The sequence below is a fragment of the Saccopteryx bilineata genome, chromosome 3, assembly GCF_036850765.1.
Source record: "Saccopteryx bilineata isolate mSacBil1 chromosome 3, mSacBil1_pri_phased_curated, whole genome shotgun sequence".
In the NCBI taxonomy this organism is placed as follows: Eukaryota; Metazoa; Chordata; class Mammalia; order Chiroptera; family Emballonuridae; genus Saccopteryx; species Saccopteryx bilineata.
This window is the reverse complement of record NC_089492.1, coordinates 262,701,973-262,725,172: the sequence shown is the minus strand read 5'-3', so window position 1 is coordinate 262,725,172 and position 23,200 is coordinate 262,701,973. Positions and strand designations below refer to the sequence as shown.

General features: G+C 41.3%; 1 protein-coding gene across 11 annotated transcripts in view; it reads left to right on the top strand.

Annotated features, from left to right (window-relative positions):
* The window catches only part of MACF1 (microtubule actin crosslinking factor 1), a 370,346-nt gene that overhangs the window by 229,955 nt on the left and 117,191 nt on the right, over nt 1–23,200 (top strand). For 9 of the 11 annotated variants that reach the window (XM_066269580.1, XM_066269583.1, XM_066269578.1 and 6 more), the window contains 8 exons: nt 4,207–9,612; nt 10,440–10,589; nt 11,788–12,003; nt 12,095–12,244; nt 16,668–16,901; nt 19,109–19,258; nt 20,565–20,798; nt 21,925–22,128. In XM_066269580.1, coding sequence (XP_066125677.1) covers nt 4,207–9,612; nt 10,440–10,589; nt 11,788–12,003; nt 12,095–12,244; nt 16,668–16,901; nt 19,109–19,258; nt 20,565–20,798; nt 21,925–22,128 — 6,744 coding nt within the window. The remainder of the gene's footprint in view (nt 1–4,206; nt 9,613–10,439; nt 10,590–11,787; nt 12,004–12,094; nt 12,245–16,667; nt 16,902–19,108; nt 19,259–20,564; nt 20,799–21,924; nt 22,129–23,200) is intronic. The other 2 variants (XM_066269582.1, XM_066269581.1) reach the window with 1 other exon arrangement.

The window sequence follows — 23,200 nt, the reverse complement described above, 5'->3', positions numbered from 1 at the left end:
TTCCATGATGTGTTGGTCAGTAAAAACACTAGAAGGGATTTACGGCTAACCCTTTAGACCTTGTCCACCATTTTGTTGTCTGCCATTTTGTGGCAGACTGTAGTCAAGGAGAACATAAATTTTATATCTAATCAGAGAGCAATAAGATTACTTTTCTGTAGCATTGTCACTCAGAAGTTCCAAACATTTGGGAGAAAAAGCCATAAACCTCTTCCCCTAAGACCTTTTTTCATATCTACTAAGTAAGTGAGAAATGTATATATCCAAAGCAAAGTGGTGGATGAGCTGCACTGACTGAGACGCTGGTTCCCCTTACCCATAGTCATTCGATCATGTGACACTTTTACCAGTTCCTACTCATGTTTGTTTCCTGGACCATATGAAAGTTGTTAAATTCCTGCTGGTTGTCCTAAGTTCTTCCTGGATACTTGTGTATATGTAAACTTACCATATTATATACATGTGTCTCTGGGATATATATGTGTGTTTGCCTGCTTATTTCCTATGTTGTGAAGCAATGGCCAACTTATGTGAGGCAGGCCAAAATTAAAGCTCACATGGTAACCAAATTTGGTCTAGATGATGCTTAAAATGATATTCTGAAAAATGTGCTTTGACTCTGGTCCTTATAAAATTTGTGCAGCAGGAGTTAGAGTTGTAAAGAACTTAAGACAGGACCAGCTATGATTTATCTGAGGGTAGATTTTCAAAAAGAAGGTGCCAGTTTAACATTCTCTCTGTAAGGTAGCCCACTCTTGATGGCTTGTTGCTTCACCATATAAGGGTGTATGTGAAAAGTTTTAACAATTGCTTGCTGAGAATATCCAGTTCTCATTTTGAAAGGTTAAAAAAGGGGAGAAAAAAAGGAGAGACAAGCTGCTGAGCACCACTACATTGAGCATGATGTGTCCCTGTTACTGTTTGTGTGTTCATGTGAAGTATTGTTCTGATTTACGGACATCCTTGCTTACAAGTTTCACTAACCCTTTGGAGTTTAAGCACAAATGCACAAAGGGAAAAGAGGACGACCTGTTTGGGGTTCTTTTTTGCAAAAAAACACAAAATACAAAAAAACAGTCGCATGCTGGACGCTAACACCAAGCTTACACTGTGTGTGCGATACGGCTGAGCTGCTCCGTAAGGCTCTATCTATTATCCACCCAAGGCGTGCCCTGCAACTCTGGTAAGTAGAAGCCTTTTATGTTTTCTTTTCTCCTCTTCCTCTGTCGTCTTCTGCTTGTTTAGGTCAGAATGCCCATGTTTAGTGGGACTGAAATGGACTTCTCTGGATTACTTCCCAGCTCAGTGCTTCCTGCCTGTCCTCCAGTTACGAAGGTGTTGGAAGGAACAGTGTGTAGTCTTTTTTCTCTGGCTAGACTTGAGCTTTTCTTAGGTATCAGCATTCTGGGACTCCAGGAATCTCACAGAAGAAATTAGAAGTTCACAAAAGAATCTTTTCCTTTTTCAAGTTTTCTGCTTCAGAATAGTCTTTGCATGGATTTTGTCAAAGGAGATTTTTATATGTTTTAAAAGAGTCATATGGCTATGCGATTTTTCCTTCAGTCTCTCTAGAACAGATACTTAACAGATTTGCATAACATACATTTACTATATACAAGTTAAACTCTACATTATGGGTCAGAAAACAAGGGGGGATGGAAAATAACAATATTTTAAATAGTTTGGAAAACTTGTTCGTTATTCCATTATTTGAACAAATAGAGTGAGATGTTCCCTTATTTGCTATCCCTTCTGTATCTCTTACAGTGTGCAATGAATCAAGCTTGAAATCCTCATTGAATGTTTTTAAAATCTGGGCCCTGGCTGGTTGGCTCAGTGGTAGAGCGTTGGCCTGGTGTGCGGAAGTCCCGGGTTCGATTCCCAGCCAGGGCACACAGGAGAGGTGCCCATCTGCTTCTCCACCCCTCCCCCTCTCCTTCCTCTCAGTCTCTCTCTTCCCCTTCTGCTGGGGATGGCTCCTTGGCCTCTGCCCCAGGCGCTAGAGTGGCTCTGGTCGCGACAGAGCGACGCCCCCTGGTGGGCGTGCCGGGTGGATCCTGGTTGGGCGCATGCGGGAGTCTGTCTGACTGCCTCTCCATTTCCAGCTTCAGAAAAATACAAAAAAAAAAAAAATCTGGAGGGGGAAAAGGTAAATGATTTTAAGGATTTTCTTATAATTTATCAGTCTTTTTATTTATTCATGAAGTGCTCACTGAACTGCTGGTACTGCTCCTAGAAACTGAATGGGCAACGTACCAGCTCCTGTGGTGCTTCTGACTGAGACAGAAATGAGATGGGTCATTTAGAAGTCAGGGAAGTGCTTGGCAATTGCATCAGCAAGATCCTCCATGGATACATTAAAGAGTTAAATAAGGATCAGAAATTAATACCACAAAAGGACATCTATAGAAGATGAAGATAGTGAATGTGAACAAGAAGAGTAGAAAGTTGGAGGCCAATAAAAGTGATGAGGTGCTGTAAGTGGTGAAACACTTGAGTGATTTAAATTCTGAGTACAGTACCATCATTTTGTGATAAAAGGCTTCAAAATAGGAATTTGTTTTTTGGGGTTTTTTTTGATTGGTTGATTGATTTTAGAGAGATAAAGAGGAAGGGAGAAGGGATGGGGGAATATTCATTTGTTGTTCCACTTAGTTATGCATTTATTGGTTGCCTCCTATATGTGCCCTGACCGGGAATCGAACCCTAAACCTTAGTGTTTTGGAACAACACTCCTACCTACTGAGCTGACTAGCCAGATCCTCAAAATAGAAGGGTTTGGTTTTTTTTAGATTTTATTTATTTTTTTAAGAGCGGGGGAGAGAAAGAGAGAAGGGTGGGAGGATCAGGAAACATCAACTTGTAGTAGTTGCTTCTCGTATGTGCCTTTACCAGGCAAGCCCAGGGTTTCCAACTAGCAACCTCAGCATTCCAGGTCAACGCTTTGTTCACTGTGCCACCACAGGTCAGGCAAAAATAGGAATTTTTAAGGACCTGCTTTTAGGCTTTTTTTTTGCAAAGGTAAATTGGGTAATGTATAAGGTTTGTCTTATTCACTCACCTCAGAGAACCTAACCCCTGTGTATGATGCGACTCTACTGTATTTTTCCTTCATGCTCTTCTGGATCCGGCTGGGAGGGCAGCATATATATATAATGGCCCAACATTTAGAATGAGACCTTGGTTTGATTCTAAAACTCACTCATTTTGTGACATTGAACAAGTTACCTAATCTCTCTGTGCCTCATTTTCTTACCTGCAGGCTAAAGGTTAAAATAATTGTTTTCTTAGAATTGTTGTGAGGCTTAAATATTAGTGCTCAGTAAATATATATATTAAGTGACCAACAAGTGGTAGTTGTAATCGTGGTTACTGCCCACTCTAATCCAGACTAGAAGAAAAGTTACTGCTGGTTCTAGAGGCAAAGGACCCCAGTCTGTTCTTTCCTTGACTTGCTAATTTCAATTCCTAGAGCTAATTTAACTCAGAACCATTGATTTGGCAAGTGCTAGCATTAACCACCAGGAATATGACTGCCCCAATTGCTGGACGGCTGCTTGAGCCATATACACAGAGCCCTTGACTGAGAAGCACAACCGAACCGTCGTATGGCTATCGGGGTGCTTAAATCTCTCTTCTCTGGTCCTGCGGAACAATCAGCAGGGAAGTACTACTTCAGAGGTCTTCCACGTGGGTTTCAACACTGAAAAGTTGTTATATGGGGTTGAATTCTCATTTTGGGGAACTGGTATGTGGCTTAAGAACCTTTGTGGTTAGTCTTAGAATTAGCTGTTCTTTGACTTTCATGGCTTGCTACTTTGTAGAGCTTGTCACTCAGATCTGCTTAATGCTATCATCCCTTATGTAATCTGTGAACTTCTGGCCATGTTATACATTCTGCAGTTTAGAAAAAAAACATTTTTTTAACGTTAATACTGCCAGGCTTCAGAATATTTCCTAGACTTTAGGGTCCTTCCTAGGCTGAGTTTTTCTTGTGATCAGAATTTGATATACAGGGTGGGGCAAAAGTGGGTTTATAGTTGTTCATATGGAAAATAATACAATAAATAATAATGCAAAGAATAAACTCTTCTGCATGCTCAAGCTATAAACCACTTTCGCTCTGCCCTATAGTATAGTTCTTTGAATGACTCTTTTCAGCACCTGTGCTTCTCTGATTAGTACTTTTTCATTTTTTTCTTTCAGGGTTGCAGAGCAGTTGCCGGGGTGATTGACCTAGGCACAGTGGAGATATTTCCCGTCTTCAGAGCCATGCAGAAGGGCCTCATTGACCAGGACACAGGCCTTGTTCTCCTGGAGTCCCAGGTTATCACGTCTGGCCTCGTTGCCCCTGAGGCCAGTGAAAAGCTGTCTTTGGAGGAGGGCCTAGCCAGAAACCTCATTAATCACCAGATGTTCCAGCAGCTTCAGGAGCTACAGGATACTCTGTCCTTAATAAGCAGCCTTACTGAGAGCAGAGGCCCTTTTTCTGTAGTGGAAGCAATTGAGAAGAAAATTATCAGTGAGAGAGTTGGACTGAAAATCTTAGAAGCTCACTTGGCAACTGGAGGTTTCAGTCTCCCCCTTAATGAGAACTGTATTAACCTAGAGGAGGCTTTCCACCAAGGCCTCATTCCTGAATGGCTTCACTCAGAGTTAGAGTCCCATCTGAGATTATCCAAGAATTTGATAGACCCCAACACAGCTGAGAAAATCGGTTTGCTGGATCTGATGCAGAGATGTATTGTCCACCAAGAATCAGGGCTGAAATTGCTGCCTGTGAAGCAATTGGCAGGGGGAATGGTGAGCTTGAAATCAGGCCGGAAGGTTAGCATTTTCCGTGCAGTTCAAGAAGGCCTAATAGATAGGCAGGTCACTGTCCGATTGCTGGAAGCTCAGCTTTTTGCTGGTGGCATAGTAGATCCAAGAACAGGACACAGACTTACAGTGGAAGAGGCTGTAAGACATAATTTGATTGACCAAGATATGGCCTGTGCTATTCTCATAAGGCAGCTTCAGACAGGGGGCATCATAGACACTGTCACTGGGCATAGGCTGACAATGGATGAAGCAGTGAGCAGTGATCTAGTAGCTCCTAAGATTGCCCTTGTGATTCTGGAGTCCCTCTGGTCTTTCATGGGGTTGCTGTGGCCTGAATCTGGAGAGATCCTACCAATTACAGATGCCCTAGAACAAGGTATTGTGTCGACTGAGCTAGCTCATAAAATCCTTAGTGGACGACAGCATATTAAATCTCTCTTTCTACCGGCAACCACAGAGATTTGGTCCTGGAAAAAAGCAATAGAAAATGGTATGTTGGATGAAGATCTTGCCAATAACTTAAAATCAATTTGCATACCTGATGTGATGCCCCACATGCAATTAGCAGATCCTTCAGAACAAAGCAAACTGAACATTAATCCTGGAGCATCTGGTCTTTTGTGCAGCAAGGGCCAAACTGAGGGCGTGGCAAGCCATAGCGAGAAGCTGCTGTTTCAGCTGATGACTCACAGCTATATTAATGTGCAGGATGGACAGAGGCTGCTCCTGCTGGACAATGAACTGATGGAAACACTAACAGCAAAAGACAAAGACCAAGCAAGTCCTCCAGAAGTGTTTGGAATTGGGTATCAGAGGCTAGAAACTCCTGAGGAATTACAAGAACCAGTGAATGTAGAAATCCCAGAAACTTCCTGCGATAGGCTGACCGTGAGGCCACATGAGTTCCGCTCCTCTCCTCAGAACAAAGAATATCCTGGTCAGGCAAATGGCACCGAAGCAGAAAGCAAAAAGACCATTGTAGTAACAGAAGGTTCCCCTGTAGAGAACCCTGAAACAGACCTGTTTGTAGGGGAACAAAAAGTGAGAAATCCAAATGTCGGTACTTTGAAGGTCATAGGTCAAGTTAAATCAGAGTTAAGAAGACAGTTGTTAGGTACCAAAAAGGAAGACCTAACAAAAGCATCTACCAGAGAAAATATCAACAGAGGATTTCTCCCTACAGTGCCCCCTGAGGAAGCAGAAGGTGTGACCTCAGCGGTTGACAAAGCTCCTTTCTCTGTTGAAACATCAAAGGAAGGAAGGCAGACTCTCGAAAAGACTTCCTTTATATCTCAGAAAGAACAAGCAAACACATTTGAAATTGAACTCATTCCAGGTGAAACTAGAAGACCTCTCATAAAACCCCAAAGCAAAAAGTTACAATTTCAGGTAGAGAAAACTGTAGATTTAGAACCGGAATTCAGGTCTGAAAATGACATGAATATTTATTCTCTGGACAAAAAGAGAGCGTTAAATAAAACATTTTCAGGTACAGATGACCGTAAACCAAGTCCAGAAGAACCAAACACTGCAGGTGGAAGTGTGATGATGTTAGAAAAAACAGAGGAGGCATATTGGGGAAGTGAAACTTCCTTGTCATGCAGTCATCCTTCAGAATTGCTTGAAGAAGCTACCTTACATATATTATCTACACAGTTACTAGATGGTGGTATCTTTCATGAACAAACAGGTCAGCAGCTCTTACTGAATGAAGCAATAGCCCACGGCATTGTGCCTAGTCATACTGCTGTGAAACTGATGGGAAAGCTAAACATGTTTCGGGGCTTCTTTGATTCTCAGACTTGTGAATCTTTAACAACTGAAGAAGTCATTGATGAAGGTCTGATGGATGAGAAATTATTACATAATCTCCTCGTGGCAGACAAAGCTATTAGTGGTATATTGGACCCCCGTACTCACACACTTTGCTCTGTGAAGGAAGCAGTTGCAGTTGGACTTCTTGACACACATACAGCCACCAGGATTTTAGAGGGACAGGTGATGACTGGTGGAATTGTTGACCTGAAACGAGGCAAAAAGGTTTCGGTGACTTTGGCCTTAAATCTTGGCTTGGTAGACAGTGCTGACCAGACAGAGCTTATAAATCTAGAGAAAGCTTCCAAAGGCAGAGATGCTGAAAAACCAGTTAGGGAAAGATTAATTAGCTTACAAATGGAAACAACTGGAATTATGGACCCTGATAGCAAGACCCCTCTAACAGTTATGCAGTCCATTGAGAGAGGCCTTTTGGAGAGAGAGGAGGCCATTCAGTTGTTGACTAAGCAGGTGGTAGATGGAGGTATCATTCACCATATATCTGGGATAAGACTTTCTGTTGACAATGCCTTTAAGCGTGGCATCATTGATGAAGATTTAGCCAAGCAACTCAAAAAAGTTGAGACCTTAAGCCTCCGTCAGTTTTTTCATCCTGAAACAAAGGAAACTATTTCTCTCCCTGAAGCTATAAAATTAGATCTTGCTACCCCAGAGCTGAAAAGAGAAATCCAAGAAATTCAGTCCTTGACTGGAAGCTTTGTAGATCTCATTTCTGGCCAGAGATTGACCTTGGCAGAAGCTAAAACAGAAGAACTGTTAACTAATAAAGCAATATTGTCCACCAGAATGACGCATGGCATTGTAGATCCTGAGAATTACAGGATTGTTCCCTATTCAGAATTAATGAAGAAATGTAAGATTGATATTGCATCAGGACAGAGATATCTAGAAGTAATTCCCTTCTCAGACATTAAAGATGGAGTGAGTGACAAAGTCCTTACATTGTCTGAAGCAACTCAGCTGGGAAAAATAGACTTTGCATCTACACTGAAGGTTCTGGAAGCTCAAGCAAATACTGGGGGGATCATAGATACTGCCACAGGGCGAAGACTGACATTGGCATCAGCTTTGGGACAGAAATTGGTGGATGAAAACATGGTCAGAATTATTGCATCTCGTCAGGTACTAAATGGAGGAATCATTGACATATTTAATGATCAAAGAGTGACTTTAAAGGAAGCTATTGAGAAAAGACTTATTAGCCCTGAACTGGCAACTTTGATCCAAATAGATACTTCAGAGTCCAGTGATCATGGGGCTCAGATTGAAAAGCAAGATGGAATCGAAGTATGTGAATTAAAGAAGGAATTTCTGAGAAAGGAAACATTAATTGCTTATAATCAGACTGCTGAAATGAGTTGTGGTAAAGAAAGTGAGAAATTATTTCAAATTGGAAGTCAACCTGCACAAGGAAAGATTAAAAGGAGAGTTTCTGATGGGGAGCAGGCACAGAAGAGCAGGAAATTTTCATTGAAAGAATTGGAGTGCAAGGATCAAGATAAGAGGACAGCTTCTCCAGATGTTAAAGTATCTGTCAATGTCATCATCCCTGGTGATTGTAAAGGGAAACCATTGGCCCGGCATTCAGCGACATGCCCTCACTCAGAAGTTTGTGATTTTAAACTCAGAGAAGTGGCTAGTGACAACATGGAAAAAAATATAAATGAAAAGAAGGAAAAAACAGTGTCACAAATAGAAATTATTTCCCATAAAGAAATAGGGGGAAACCAAAGAGAAATTATTTCAGAAGCACAAGAATCAACTTGTGAAACTTCAAGCAAATTACTGATTGAACAGCTTATTCAGAAACCAATGAATACCGGGGAGAAAAGGAAGAGAGAGAAAAAGGAGATGATTCTAGAAGACAGTGTCAAAACATGCAAGCCAGTAGTTCTCTCAAAAGAGAAGTTGAACCAAGAAACTGCCAATAGAAATGACCATGACTCCAGTATAAAGAGTCAGCCAGTGGAAATTACCGTAATCATAGAAGGGAAGGAAGCTGATAGAGAGCTGGGCTTTTCTAGTCTTTGCAAAGCTGAAGATTCTTCTTCCTCAATGATACCCGAAGGACTTTCTATAAGAAATCAAGACGCTTTAACATACTTCAGCTCTAGTCAGGTCAATGAAGGAGAAGTAAAAAATGTAAGCCTCTGCTTGACTTTAAAACCAGAAGAAAATTTATCTCAAGAAATTACAGCTGGGGCCCAGAGTGAACCATTCTCTTCCATGACCCCAAGACCAAAAGGATTATACTCCCAGGAATCAGTTGGAGGAGCTCAAGTTACAGATAGATCCCGAATTTCCGAAACAGATACATCTTTCCAGGGAACCACCAGACAGGAGCCCAACTATTATGAAGATTCCTATGTTACTTCTAAGACTAAGGAAACCAAAAATCTGATTTGTTCATCTAATGAATATAAAGAAAAATCATACCAAGAAGTACCTTTTGACTCAACAAAGGGTCTTAAATTGGAAGAAATAATAATTTCTAGAGTAGACACCAAAGAAATCAGAAAGGATTTTCATCTTCAGGAGAGCAAAAGTGATAGTGAATGTTGTGGAATTCTTGAATCTAAAATGGTAACAACTCAGGAAATAACTGGAGAGAAATTTTTAGAAATGTCAAACCCTACAGGTGCAGAAGGAGGGTCCTTTGAAGGTGTAGCAACTCAGGGAGTTCCCAGAGTCTTGGTGTCTCTTCTTCCAGAGAAGTTGTTCAAAGACATGTCTCAGAAAGAGAGTACAGGGCGACAGGATGCCACCATTAGTCCCGCTATTCCAGAGACCAGTGAGGAAAAGACAGTGCCCGTCATGTATCCGACAGTGAAGATGGAGGAGACTCCACAAGAAAAGCTCAGAGAAAGCCCCGGCAATGAACAAACTCCCTTCCTCACTGCACCGAGGGGAAAGGGAGATGAAAGTGGAAACGCGGAGCCCTCCAGAGCAACAAAAGTAAGTTTCCCAGTGCTGTGTTGCATCTGCCTACGTTTTTGTTTTGTTTGTTTGTTTGTTTGTTGTAGTGAGAGACAGAGATGAAAGCATCAACTTGTAATTGTGGCATTTTTAGTTGTTCATTGATTGTTTCTCATATGTGCCTTGACTGGGGGGCTCCAGCTGAGCCGGTGACCCCTTACTCAAGCCAGCAACCATGTCGTCATGTCTATAATCCCACGCTCAAGCTGGCGACCCTGCACTCATGCTGGTGAGCCCACACCTCAGGTTGGATAAGCCCATGCTCAAGCTATCGACCTCGAGGTTTCGAACCTGGGTCCTTAGCATCCTAGGCCAACGTTCTATCCACTGCACCGCTGCCTGGTCAGACGTATCAATGTTTTTTTAAGGATACAACTGGTCTAATGCTAAAACTCTTGACTAGATACTGAGTTTTCATATGCACAATTGTACGCATATATATGTATATATCTTGGCAATAAATGATTCTCTAAAGTATAATTTAGTTTATCACTATCAGTTTTTAATACAGTTGTTAGAAAATTAGGCAATGGCTCATCCTGAATGTCACCTGAAAGTTGTAGAAATTTTAACATAGAAACTAATATCGAAGCTAATTTGAAATACTGGGGTGATATTACCTAAAGTTAGAATAGGTTTTAGAAATTTTGCTGAAAGGATGTTTATGAGATTGATAATTATGACTTATGCTTCCTGAGGAAGTTAATAAAATCACTTTTTTGTCTATTGATATGAGAAGACGTAGGCAAAGCAGACATAAAAAGGGGAATGTCAGGTCTGAGTGAGTTTTCTTTTTGGCTCCACAGAATATATTTAACCGGCGACTGTGTCTAGAACATGATGAGAAGCTGGTGTCCTATCTGTCTCTTTTACGAGACATTGAAATGAGGACCAAACAGATCCAACCAGTGGAGCGTAGCCTGGCAGAGCTACAGGATCTGCTGTGTCAGGCCAAGGTAGGTTCCCGGAGGCGTCCTTCCTCCCAGCCTGCCAGCTTGGGGGAAATGGAGACTATAATGGAAGAAAGACATGTTTAAAACACCACCATTTAAACGACAAAAAATAGATTGAAAGGTGTAACTGGAGATCTCTGAAGAACACCGGGAAATACTGGTCTCGCAGAAACCACAGCAGAAGAGACTCAAGGGAGGAGTAGTCTGCAGTGTTAACTGCAGTAGGGAGACTGAGTACAGAGGGAGATTAGCACCTGCAAGTCACTAGTGACTTTCACAACAGCAGTGTCAGGGGTGTGGTTTGGTGCGTAATAAGCTTTGTTGCAGTGAGAACAAATGGGAGGTTGGAAGGTGGGAACAACTAATGTAGATCATTCTTTCCATAAGTTTGGTAGAGCAGGCAAGGAAGGAGGTAGGACAGCAGCTGGAGGAGATGGACTGAAAGAGGAATGTTTTGAGTAGATTTTGGGGGCTGAGGAGAAAGAAGCAGTAGAAAAGAACTTGAAGTTAGAGGCGAGAGGAAGTGAGGACTGATGGAATGAGGTTCCTGAGGGTGTAGAATTAGATAGCCTTCACTGAACTGGAGGTTAAGAGTTGTCATGGCATTGGAGTTTCAGTGAGGGCAGAGACTATAGAGGTTGACCAGTTCTCTCAATATCCAAGTATGACCTTGGGTAGGGTGGCTAAAGGGGGAGTTTGAATGATGCTCAGAAGGACTACCTAACTTTCCACAACTTATTTCGGGTTTCTCTACTGAAGATCAGAAAATTGTAGACTTGCTGAGTGGGAAGGCTGCTTGGGATATTTTTATGTTCTTTGGTTCTGCCCGCTTGGAATTTGGAGTGGGAGTTGTCCTTTTGATTGATTTCTTTGCATAACATTATATGAGGCATGATGGCATTCTTACAGAGGCAGCAGGTTATAGTGGAAAACATGAAGCCAGGTTTTGCTTACTATCTGAATGACCTTTAAGCGTTGAGGCATCTCTTCTGTAAACTGGAATTATATACAATATCTATTTGGCCTATCTCAAGAATTAGTGATTGTGGGAACCAGATAACCTAATGAATTCTATAAAAACATCTTAGGAGGCCTGAAGCCTATATAGACGTGAGGTGAGAGAACATATGTTCACAGCTGAGTCCTACATAGCAAGATTTCTAGGCTTGAGTTTGGAAGTAACGCCACATTATCACCTCAGGTTTTAGACATGGAGCTGAAGGATCTGTCCACCGTGGTGAGGCAGGAACTGGAGTGTGTGAGTCAGATTATCATCAGCCAGCCTCAAGAAGTCCCTGCTCAACTGTTGAAGGCTCTAGAGAAAGATGCTAAGAATCTTCAAAAGTCCCTCAACTCTGTGAGTGACACTTGGAGTTCTAGACTGCTCCACCTCCAGAATGCTCTGGAAGTAAAAAAGGTAGTAGTTTCTTGTTCTTATTCACAAAGGCTCACAAAGTCTGGGCAGGTTTGGAGATTTTTATAATCTGATTTGCCATTTACTATTTTAGACTAGAGTGTTAAATCAGCATGAACAGCTAGAAGGCGAAGTTCAAGATCTGAGAGCCTGGGTTGGCAGTACTAATCTGATTCTGAATAGCAAGGAATGTAACAGTGAAACAGATGCCGACACCCTGAAGCAGTGTCTCCAACAGTACGAGGTAAACTCTGCACCCATTCTCAAGCATGTTTTATTTGTCCTTTGAGTTGGATCAATTTTATTTTCCTGCTGCAGAAACCAGTATCTGCACTTACCTTTCTTAGTAAGTCTGATTATCCTTTTCAGAGATAATGAAGTGGACTGTGTTTAGTTTTTCGGGTTATTATACTCCTGGAGCTTCAGTGATTAAGATTACTTTTCCTTCCAGCTATTCTCTGAGACAGTCTACAGAATGTCCTCTTATTATTAATGGCCTCTTTGTAACTGAGCACCTAATATCTGCCCAAGATCTAATCCTATGCACACACATCAATTTCAGGAGAATTTTTGGTGATTGATCTAATCAATGGTCAGCAAACTCATTAGTCAACAGAGCCAAATATCAACAGTACAACGATTGAAATTTCTTTTGAGAGCCAAATTTTTTAAACTTAAACTATAAAGGTAGGTACATTGTTATTAACTTAATTAGGACTGACCGACATTAGTGCCTGCACATGGTATTTTGTGGAAGAGCCACATTCAAGAGGCCAAAGAGCTGCATTTGGCTCGCGAGCTGCAGTTTCCCAACCATGGATCTAGATCATGGCTTGGCAAACTTTTTTGTAGAAGACCAGATAGTAAATACTTTTGGTCTTGTAGGTCATATTCAAATGGCCCATTTCTGTGGCAACCACTCAGCTCTGTCATTGAAACATGAGAGCCATAGACGGTACATAAGTGAGTGATCGTGGATGTGTTACAATAAAACTTTACAAAAACAGTTGACAGGTAGGTTTGGCTGGGGAGTGTAGATTGCCAGCCTCTGATCTAGAGAGATGCTTTTCTTCTTGTTAAGCCCCAAATTAATTGATAGTTTTTATAAGTCAGTGAGAGAAAAGATAGGACTCTGAGATACATATGAGCCAGAGGGTTTTCCCCCCAACATTGTTCCCCTTTGGGGGGTTATACTTAAAATAATATTAGCTATTACTCACATGGTGTTGTCCAACCTTTGCTATAAGTACCCCTCTTTTTAAAACTCTTTTTAAAGTTAGAGCAGAACCAGTGATGTCCTTTCCTTCTGTTCCAGCCTCACCCTTTTCCCCAGTCCACAGAGAAGCAGACCTACAGGTTTGTCCATGGTCAGGCTCCTTGTATACAACTTCATTCCCTTTATCTTGCAAGACTAGGCCTGCCTTCTTCTTTCCTAACCTTTTACCATTGACAGGGTATTATAAAGAAGCAAGGATGAGAAAAATTCCTATGATGCAGTATGAGATATAAAAACACATAGCATCTTGCCTGACCAGGCTGTGGCTCAGTGGATAGAGTGTCGGACTGGGATGCGGAGGACCCAGGTTCGAAGCCCTGAGGTCGCCAGATCGAGCATGGGCTTATCTGGATTGAGCAAGGTTCACCAGCTTGAGCCCAAGGTCGCTGGCTTGAGCAAGGGGTCACTCAGTCTGCTGTACCCCCCCCCCCTCAAGGCACATATGAGAAAGCAATCAATGAACAACTAAGGTGCCGTAACAAAGAATTGATGCTTCTCATCTCTCTCCTTCTTGTCTGTCTGTCTATCCCTATCAGTCTCTCTCTGTCTCTTCCACAAAAAAACCACACATAGCATCTCATGCATTGGTTTCTCCCCCTGTTAAAAGGTATATGAATTCTTTTATAAGAAGAGAGGCACAGTCTAAGCTAGTGGTTCTCAAACTTTTTGAAGTCTGGGTGCATTTAAAATCCTACAAATAATTGTAGGTGCACTATATACAAATTTCTGAGAAATGTGTTATAATAATTAAGTCAAATATTAAAGAAAAAAATATAAAGTCCAAGTGTGCTTTTATGGTAATTAAACGAAAAAAATACAACAAAATTAAATTTATTCTGACATTAAAAAACATTTTTATGTTACACTTTTTGGGTTATGCTTTTTAGAATTCATAAAAAAGAGGGATTAAAAATAAAAAAATGACCAAAAAGCTATCTTTATATATAGAGAGAGATACATTCTTAGTAAGATTTAGTAAATTTGGCAGGTCCCAGCGTGAATGTGTTAAGTTTTTTCATTCTTGTGTTTATGAGAAACATGAGCCTGATGTGTCCTAGCGATTTCTTTAATGTTTCTGAAGTTGGAAACGGGGAGGCAGTCAGACAGACTCCCTCATGCACCTGACTGGGATCCACCCGGCATGCCCACCAGGAAGCGATGCTCTGCCCTTCCGGGGTGTTGCTCTATTGCGACTAGAGCCGCTCTAGCGCCTGAGGCAGAGGCCACAGAGCCATCCTCAGTGCCCAGGCCAACTTTGCTCCAATGGAGCCTTGGCTGCGGGAGGGGAAGAGAGAGACAGAGAAGAAGGAGAGGGGGAGGGGTAGAGAGCAGATGGGCGCTTCTCCTGTATGCCCTGGCTGGGAATCGAACCTAGGACTCCTGCACGCCAGGCCAGCGCTCTACCACTGAGCCAACCAGCCAGGGCCCTGGGCATATCTTTGAAAGGCAAACTCTCATTTCCTTGTCAATACATTGAAGAATTCCTCTCTTTTTACTCTTAATTGCGTTGAAGGTAGAAAATCCTAATTCACATAAATAGAGTGTTGAAAATTGTAGTAAAACGTTCAAAGCTCTTTAGTATATTGCCACATATTCTTCTTTTATAGAAATCCAAAAGGCTTCAAGAGACAATTCCTTATGTTTAATCATCAATCTATGATCAGTGGATATAGCTGCCAGCTCTTCTTCTATTAATGTTAAACCAAAATCACTTGAAGCTTCCATGAATGGGTTTCTAGTCCAATCATATTATTCAGTGTTAAGTGATGGAAAATGCTATAAATTAAATTCTGCCCGTCAGCCTTCAAGTCCTATTTTATTTATACTTAACTTTTGCTCACTTCCAGAATCAGATTCTTCAATATCATGCTTCTTTTTGAGAAATTATCCATTTTATTTGAGTGTATTTATCTAAAAATAATATAATGATGTGTTAATAGTAAATATAATAATGATGTGTTAACAAAAAGAGTGGTATTTCCGTAATGAAATACTATAATAGAGTAACTATATTTATTTTTATATCTGGGCACATGCCGCGAACCAGCACAGCTAGTAATTCCAGGTCCCGAGTGGGAACAGTGCGGAATTAAGAAAATACGCGGAATTAAGAAAATACGGGGTTGGAAGGGACCTGTAATTGCTGCTGGCAAGAACAAAGCACGCTGAAAAATCTTGCTTTATTTATAGGGCAAAGTGGGCCATTAGCAAATCAATGAGATCTTTGATCATGTTTCTAAGGCAACCCAAGAATTTTACCAAGTACAGAAATCCCCCACCATACAAGTCATCTTAACTTTACACCAAACAAAGGATAGAAGAAACTTGCCTCCAGTCTTTCCCAGGAACATGGGGGGGTAGTGTAAATAATCCAGCACCACAGCTTAACAGCCTTTTGCGATTGCAACCTAATCAGGCAAGTGAGGTGGGAGGTTAGGCAGACGGTTAGCTTACAGTCAATTCCCCACACCTCTGTCCCCCAAAAATCTAAACTCCAAAAACCCTGTTGGTTTTTTGGTCCCCAACAGGCACATATTTCTCTGGAATACCATAGGGCGCACCTGGAAATGTTCTAGGGTGCACTGGTGCACCCTGACACACACTTTGAGAACCACTGGTCTAAGCCTTGTTTTCCTAGTGATAGTTTCCAAGGCCTGTGTTCACTATGAAGGAAGCATGGTCTAATGATACATATCCAACCAGCCCTGCTGGCCTGCTTTGCAGGATTTCTGACTGCTCTCAGTTAGAGTGGTAGAGATGTAGCTATCTTATTTGTCTTTATTGCATTGAGTGTAGCAGCTGATGGCCACTAAATTTTTGTGGAAACATTACATGCTTTTAATTGTCTGAAAATAGATATTTGTAGTGTTTAGGGACTTTACAGTTTTAAAATGTTAAGCAACATTATTTACTGTAAAAATCAAATTGTAATGAACCACAAATAAATGGACTATTTTCTCACTTCTTACCTACCAGTAACTCACTGCTGGATGAATACAAATACATTTTGAACCTCAGAAAATATAATTAGGCAGATATATTTTAGACCAGAAATTCATGTTGTACTTTCCCAACCTTAAAAAAACAATTTATAGCTATTTGAGATTAACTGTAGTGTCATTCTGGTAACACAAATGAAAGCTTGCTGCATTTGGAAATTAATGTGCAGTAAAGGAAGCCTAATTGTAATTTATGAGGAGTGTGGGGAGACCAGACACAAAAGAGACCTCCAGTGCTGACTTGGCTCTTGAAATTATCAGTGTCAGTTATAAAAATACAGGAAATTATCCTCTTGTTGATTAGGTTGGTTCTTTGATTACTATCGTGTCTGCTTCAGTAGAGAATTAGAAATTTCATTTCTTTTTTTCCCCTCTTTTCCTGCTTACCTTAGGATTTGAAACAGCTCATGGTTGAAAGGGAATCTCAACTGGATGCTCTTGCTGTAGATATTCAGTCCTTTATCTCCGAGCATGCTCAGGACTTGTCCCCTCAGCAGAGCCGACAGATGCTGAGGCTTCTGAATGAACTGCAGGGGTCTTTCCAGGACCTTGTGGGGCAGACTGCAGCACAGACGGATGCCTTGCAGGGTCGTCTTCAACGAGCGGAGCAGGCAGCCCTGGTCAAGGTCAGACTGAACCAGCAGCTGGACTCATTTTCTCTTTTGGGATGTCCTGTGTTTGGGTTTTCTGGCCAAAATACATCTGCCATGATTCCAGAAGCCTGCATTTACCAATTTTGAAATTTCATGTCATTCAGGCCAGTTTGGTTCTGTTCCAGGAGGCAGCTTTTCTGGCTGGTTTTCTTGCCATGTTTGGTTTTATATGTGCGTGTGAGAGAATGTGTGTTTATGTGTGTATGCATGTGCAAGTAGTTCCTTTTTAATAAAACTCTCCCCTCACTATGTCTCATTGTCTCTCACTTTCAAATGAAAATCACATCCCCAGCCCTTTTTCTCTCAAGACCATTTAAATGATGCCCCTATACTCTAAGCTCTTGAGAAGAATGGCTTTGAAATCAGTTTTATTCTGGGGCTTTTCAAATGATTAACACTAAGATTCCTTGACATCCCAACAGCTGAAGGAAATTTTTATCAGAATAATATTAACTTTTTAGCACCTCTTAAATTATTATTATTTTCTTGCACCTTTCTTCACACTATAGTGTCCAGTGTTTATTCAGTTATGGAAAACCATTTGCAGAAGCAAGGATGATACATTTTAGAAGTAAAACTTACCTGTCACCTTCCTTCACAACCCTCTTCTTGGAAAACTTAATGTAATTGCATTAATGGTACATAACCTCAGAATACCAAGAATGATGCTTATGCCTTTTCTGCTATTTAAATAATAAATTGGAATTCAGCAAGATGATACTAGAATTATCATTATCACCAGCAAACCCATCTCATGATCTGCTTTATTAAATATTGTGCAAAGTAGAATTGAGCTTTTGAGTCAGGCTTAAAGGAAATTAGGGTAATCAATTTCACATGTCCCTTATTACTGCATAGTTGTTTCACCTTTATTAAAATTGAAATAAAATACTAATGAAATACTTTAGGTCACTTTCCAAATCTGAACATTTGCAACGTCTTCACTTAGGAATTTATATAGCGTGGTGTAGCCTATGGATAATTAGTGAAATAGTGTTGGTCTGGGCCACCGTAAGACTCAGCCCAGATCCAGGGTAGGCGCCTGAGCTGCAGCAGGTGATACAATTGCATGTGAGCATTCTCTCTAAGCACATAATTAATTTCACAATGTTTATTAACCTTGTTATTGTCAGAAATGTTCTGCCTCTCTATATTTGCCCTGAATGCATGTGTATGTCCGTGTGTTAACTTGTTTGCTTTGCTTTTTTCAGATACAGTCTGCACCCATCCTAACCCATGAAGATCCCGTTTTACAGCTGAAGAGCTCTTAGGAGTTCTCTTCCAGAGCCCTTCTATTTGTCCTAAAGAGGGGGAGAGAGGGCCAATTTGGGCACCTGTTTGTAAGTGCAGGTGACTAAAACACCATCAGAAGGTAGAAACTGGCGGAAAATGGTTTTAGGAGGATGGTCAGGAGAACACATCATGCTCAAATGCTCAATCAGGTGCTTCAGTGTCTGGCAACTGAGATGATATCTGGGATCAGGCACAGAAACATATTTCCTCCCTCCCTTTAGGCCTGGCTTTTCTCTTTGATATCGACTTAGACTCCTGAAGGTCTGAGCCAGTTGCTAATCTTGGGCAGTTTCCTTCATTCTCAAAATAGACAAGCTTTTCATGTCTGGCATGTGATCATTCCATTTTAATGGGTGTCTGCATTTATGAGACATTTGATTTATAAAGTCAGCTAAATTATTAAGAAACTCAATTAGTTTATGAATTGTCCAGGTTCTTGATTTTTTCCCTCTTAATCTAGTCCTTCCAATTTGCCGTATTTTGACTAATATATATAGCACATCCTCTAGTTCTGGTAGAAGAATTGATGGGAACCACTAATTTATTATCATCACCATTGTCATCTATGGATTTCAAGCGTCTGGGCTCTCTCTTTTCCATCTCTAAGGATAATGACGGCAGTCTAGCAAAGGAGCTCCCCAACCAAAACCTGGGAGCACCCTGACCTGAAATTACCCCAATTATAGTCCAGACCGTAGACCCAGATCAACAGATTGTCCAGATGAGGGGAGCTTCCTAAATATGATTTCTGTGCTTTTTCCTATTCTCATCTCCCACCAACTTTTTCATCCTGAGCTATAACCTTGTTTTATATTTCAGGGAATTAATCTTGTTTTTGTAAAATGAAAGTTATTAATTGTCTCTTGGCCCCTTTGCATTTTAATTAGACCCTGCAGAAACAACAAAATACTTGTCACCAGAAACTGGAGGATCTTTGCAGCTGGGTAGGACAGGCGGAAAGAGCATTGGTGGGCCACCAAGGCAGAGCCACCCAGCAGGATCTGTCTGCTTTGCAGAAGAACCAAAGCGACTTGAAGGTTAGTGTGGGTTAATTCATTTCTTGAATTCCTTCAACAAATATTTATAAAAGGTTGCTAGATACCATGCATAGTGCTTAGTGCTACCAACATACTGGTAAATATCCCTGCTCACATGAAGCTTACCGTCTAGTGGAAGGGACAGATGTATAATTATATATATATGTATAGAAGCATGAAAATGTATAAATATTAATTATGTCAGGAAGGAAATGTTCCGAGAACGTGTAATAGACCCAATCTAGTCTGGGATATCAGAAGAGTTTACCTTGAAGAAGTGTCGCTTAAACTGAGAAATGAAGGATACTCATGGTTGAAGGCATGAAAGGGTGAGAGGAGGGAGAGAATAAGCAGCCCTGTGTATCTGTCTGTCTTGGTGATAATGAGATCGAGCCCCACATAGTCCAGAACTGAAAGACAGCTCCTTCAGTTGGACTGAAAAGAACAAAAGAAAGATTAGTGACTAATGAGGCTGGAACTACTCGGAGGTGCCCACATCATGCTGGTTCTTACAGGCTGCAGTAAGGATGAGGGGAGGATGAAAGACCAACCAGACCTTGACTCAGCTAGAATCCTGTTATCAGCTCTCATTACACAGTAAAAAATATATTCAACACGTTTATGGGGTTCTTCTTTTTTGTCTTCACTAAATATTTGCTCACAAATTTAAATTTAAGTTTTGCTTTAAAATTGAATATTAGAAAATTTCTTAATTAAAAACTATTTTAAAGCCTAACCAGTCACTGGCTCAGTGGATAGAGTGCCAGACTGGGAAGCAGAGGGCCCAGGTTCAAAACCCCGATGTCACCGGCTTGCACGTGGGCTCACCAGCTTGAGCACAGGGTCACTATCTTGAGCATAGGATCATAGACATGACCCCATGGTCACTGGCTTGAGCACAGAGGTTGTTAGCTTGAAGCCCAAGATCTCTGGCTTGAGCCCAAGGTCACTGGCTTGAGCAAGGGGTTGTTCTCTCTGCTGTAGCCCCCCAGTCAAGGCATATATGAGAAAGGAGAAAGCAATCAATGAACAACTAAGGTGCCACAACAAAGAATTGATGCTTTTCATCTTTCTCCCTTCCTGCTTGTCTGTTCCTATCTGTCCCTCTGTCTCTCTTTTTCTGTCTCTAGCACAAACAAAAAAATTTTTTTTAAGTTTATTATTTGCATTGGTTTGGGCCTAAACCCTAAGCAATTATAGTCAGGGACATACATCTGTTGCAGATAGGTCATCTCACCTTGTAGTGTTAGAGGTCTTAGCTGTACTGAAGTCAAAGGCTCTGCCATTTCTGTTTTCACTTGTTAAGGATTTACAGGACGACATTCAGAATCATGCCACCTCATTCGCCAGTGTTATTAAAGATATTGAAGGGTTCCTGGAAGAGAACCAGACCAAGATGAGCCCCCATGAGTTGACAACTCTTCAGGAAAAACTTCGTCAGGCTAAGGAGCAATATGAGGCTCTCCAGGAACGGACACGGGTGGCCCAGAAAGAGCTGGAGGAAGTGGTGACCTCAGCCTTACAGCAAGAGACTGAAAAGGTAACCAGACTGCAATGACACTTGTTATTTCTCCAAAAATGTTTTGGTACCTACACAAATGAAAGGTAATGAGGGGAAACTGCCTTATAGAGAGCATAGACTCATGAACAAGGGCTGTTTCAGGAACAGATCTGTGAACCAACGTTTTATTTTTTACAAGAAACATCCTGAAGAACTTTAAGTCAGGACTAGTTGGTAGGAAATTCATATTACCCCCCACCCCGAAAAAAAATCTGGCTGCTGAGTGCTCAGTACTCTAGTTGAAAAATATCAGGAAGAATTTAGTGAGAAAGAGGTAGTACTCTGAGGAGGAAAATGCAAATGTCATATTTCTTCATGAATCTAGACTTGTGATTCGAGAGTGCTGGGGGGATGGGGAATATTCGTGGGCTGCAAGCCATCCCCCAGCTGCCACTGTGGTTTCAGTGGGAATCAGCACTGGGATAAACCGTGAGAAGGTGAGGTCTCAGTGGTCTTTTTTGCCCACTCAGCACTGGCAGATTAAATTGGAATCCTTTGTCTGGCACAGACTCTGATGCTAACAGGGAAGTAGAGAAAAGAGAAATAAGTTACTTGAAGATGAATTCTGAACTACATGAATGTATCACATGGCATATCTTTTCAATTAATTAAAATACTTGGAGAGTCAGAAAATAGTTTCAGAACTTAATGCTCTGTTTGGCATAGAAAGAGATAGGAGGAGACTGTATTTCCCTTAGGGAGGAGCAGCCAGGTAGTTGAGTGTGACTGTGTTATCTCTTACCCTAGGAGGCAGTGTATCACTTGCATATCTAGAAAGGATGCTGTGAGACCTTGCTGGGGTGCCAGGACTAAATCGCCTCTTAATAAAATGAAGCCTTTTAATAAAATCCTGGGATTTTCTCCCTCTCACTCTATCTACCTTTTAAAACAGTAAGGTATAGAGAAAATCTAGAGATAATTTTAAATAATTATTTTTCAATAGATTTAAATGCTCGTTCTTTTTTGTGGGTTCAGTGACTGATTTCATCCTGTCTTGGAGCTTCTCTTTTTCTTTAGTGTAAAAATTTCCCTCTTGACTTAACCTGTACCCTGTAATTGCTGAGTATCTATGGCCTTCCCACTGGGCTCCCTCTGTGGCTTTCAGAGCAAGGCAGTAAAGGAACTGGCAGAAAACAGAAGTAAGATCGATGCTCTCTTGGATTGGATGACCTCAGTGGGCTCACCTGCTGGAAGGACGGAGCGGCTGTCAGGAGCTAGCCTGGAGAAAGGAGACTTGGATACCACTGATGGTCACATGGGAGTGAACCACACCACAGAGAAACTGGACAAGCAATGTGAGAAGATGAAGGTGAGGGTGTTAGCTTGTCCTCACTGTGCTGGGGACTCTCTTCTGCCCTGGACAACTTACCATAACCTTACTCATAGATCCAATGAGCTGTTCAGTTTATCTTCTTTGATGTCTCAGCAGCTTTGTCAGTGTTGGGCGCTCACCTTGCAATACTCTCCCCCTTACTTTGCACAGCGCTGCTCTGCCCTTGATAATCTCCCCTAGGCACCCTTTCTAATGCTGTTGTGCTTTTCGGTAGTACTCTAGGCCTCCTCTCATCTTTCAGAATATATCTTTCTAGTCTCGTCCATTTATGACATTTCAATTATCATTTTTACTAAATAATTACATGTGTATATTTGTCTCCAGCCCAAATGCCTGTGCTGAGCTTCAAGCCAGTATATAAATCTCTTTCGGTGACTTGAAGTCACAAGCGCCTCAAACTGACAAGTGGAACTCCTGTTTACTATAATGCCCCTCCCTGATCAAACACATTCTCCTTCCTGTATGCCCACTTCACTGCCTGAATTAGACCTCAGCTTAGATTCCTTTCCCTGCCTTGCTGTCCCATATCGAATCAGTCATCAAATCCCATGTTGCTTATCTCTCTTTCACAGTCGGCCACACTGCTTTATCTCCAGTGAGATGTTATTGTAGTTCCGACTGCTATCAAGTCATCTTCTACTGGTCTCCTTGCCTGCTGGCTTTTATCCTCCAATCCATCCCCCACACTAAAGGGATCTTTCTAACATGCCATACCCTTTTAATGGTTCCCTACTGCACTCATGAAACCATTTCTTACTATTTATCTCTACTCATTTATTCATTCATTTAGCAAATATTAACCACCTGCTATATGACAGGCATTAGAGATAAACCAGTGAGCCAACCAGATAAAGTGTCTCCTGGGACATTAACTGACATGTTCAGGCACATTGTATTACATGACTGAAAGATGCTTATATATTCAGGGCACTTAAAAACACACAGATCACATGTTTTAGTAGTGATATCTTTCTAGCAAAGCAAATCTGGTTTAGCTGGAGTGCTTCTATTGAACAGCTTGTGTGGTCCATTGCCTTATCATGCACTA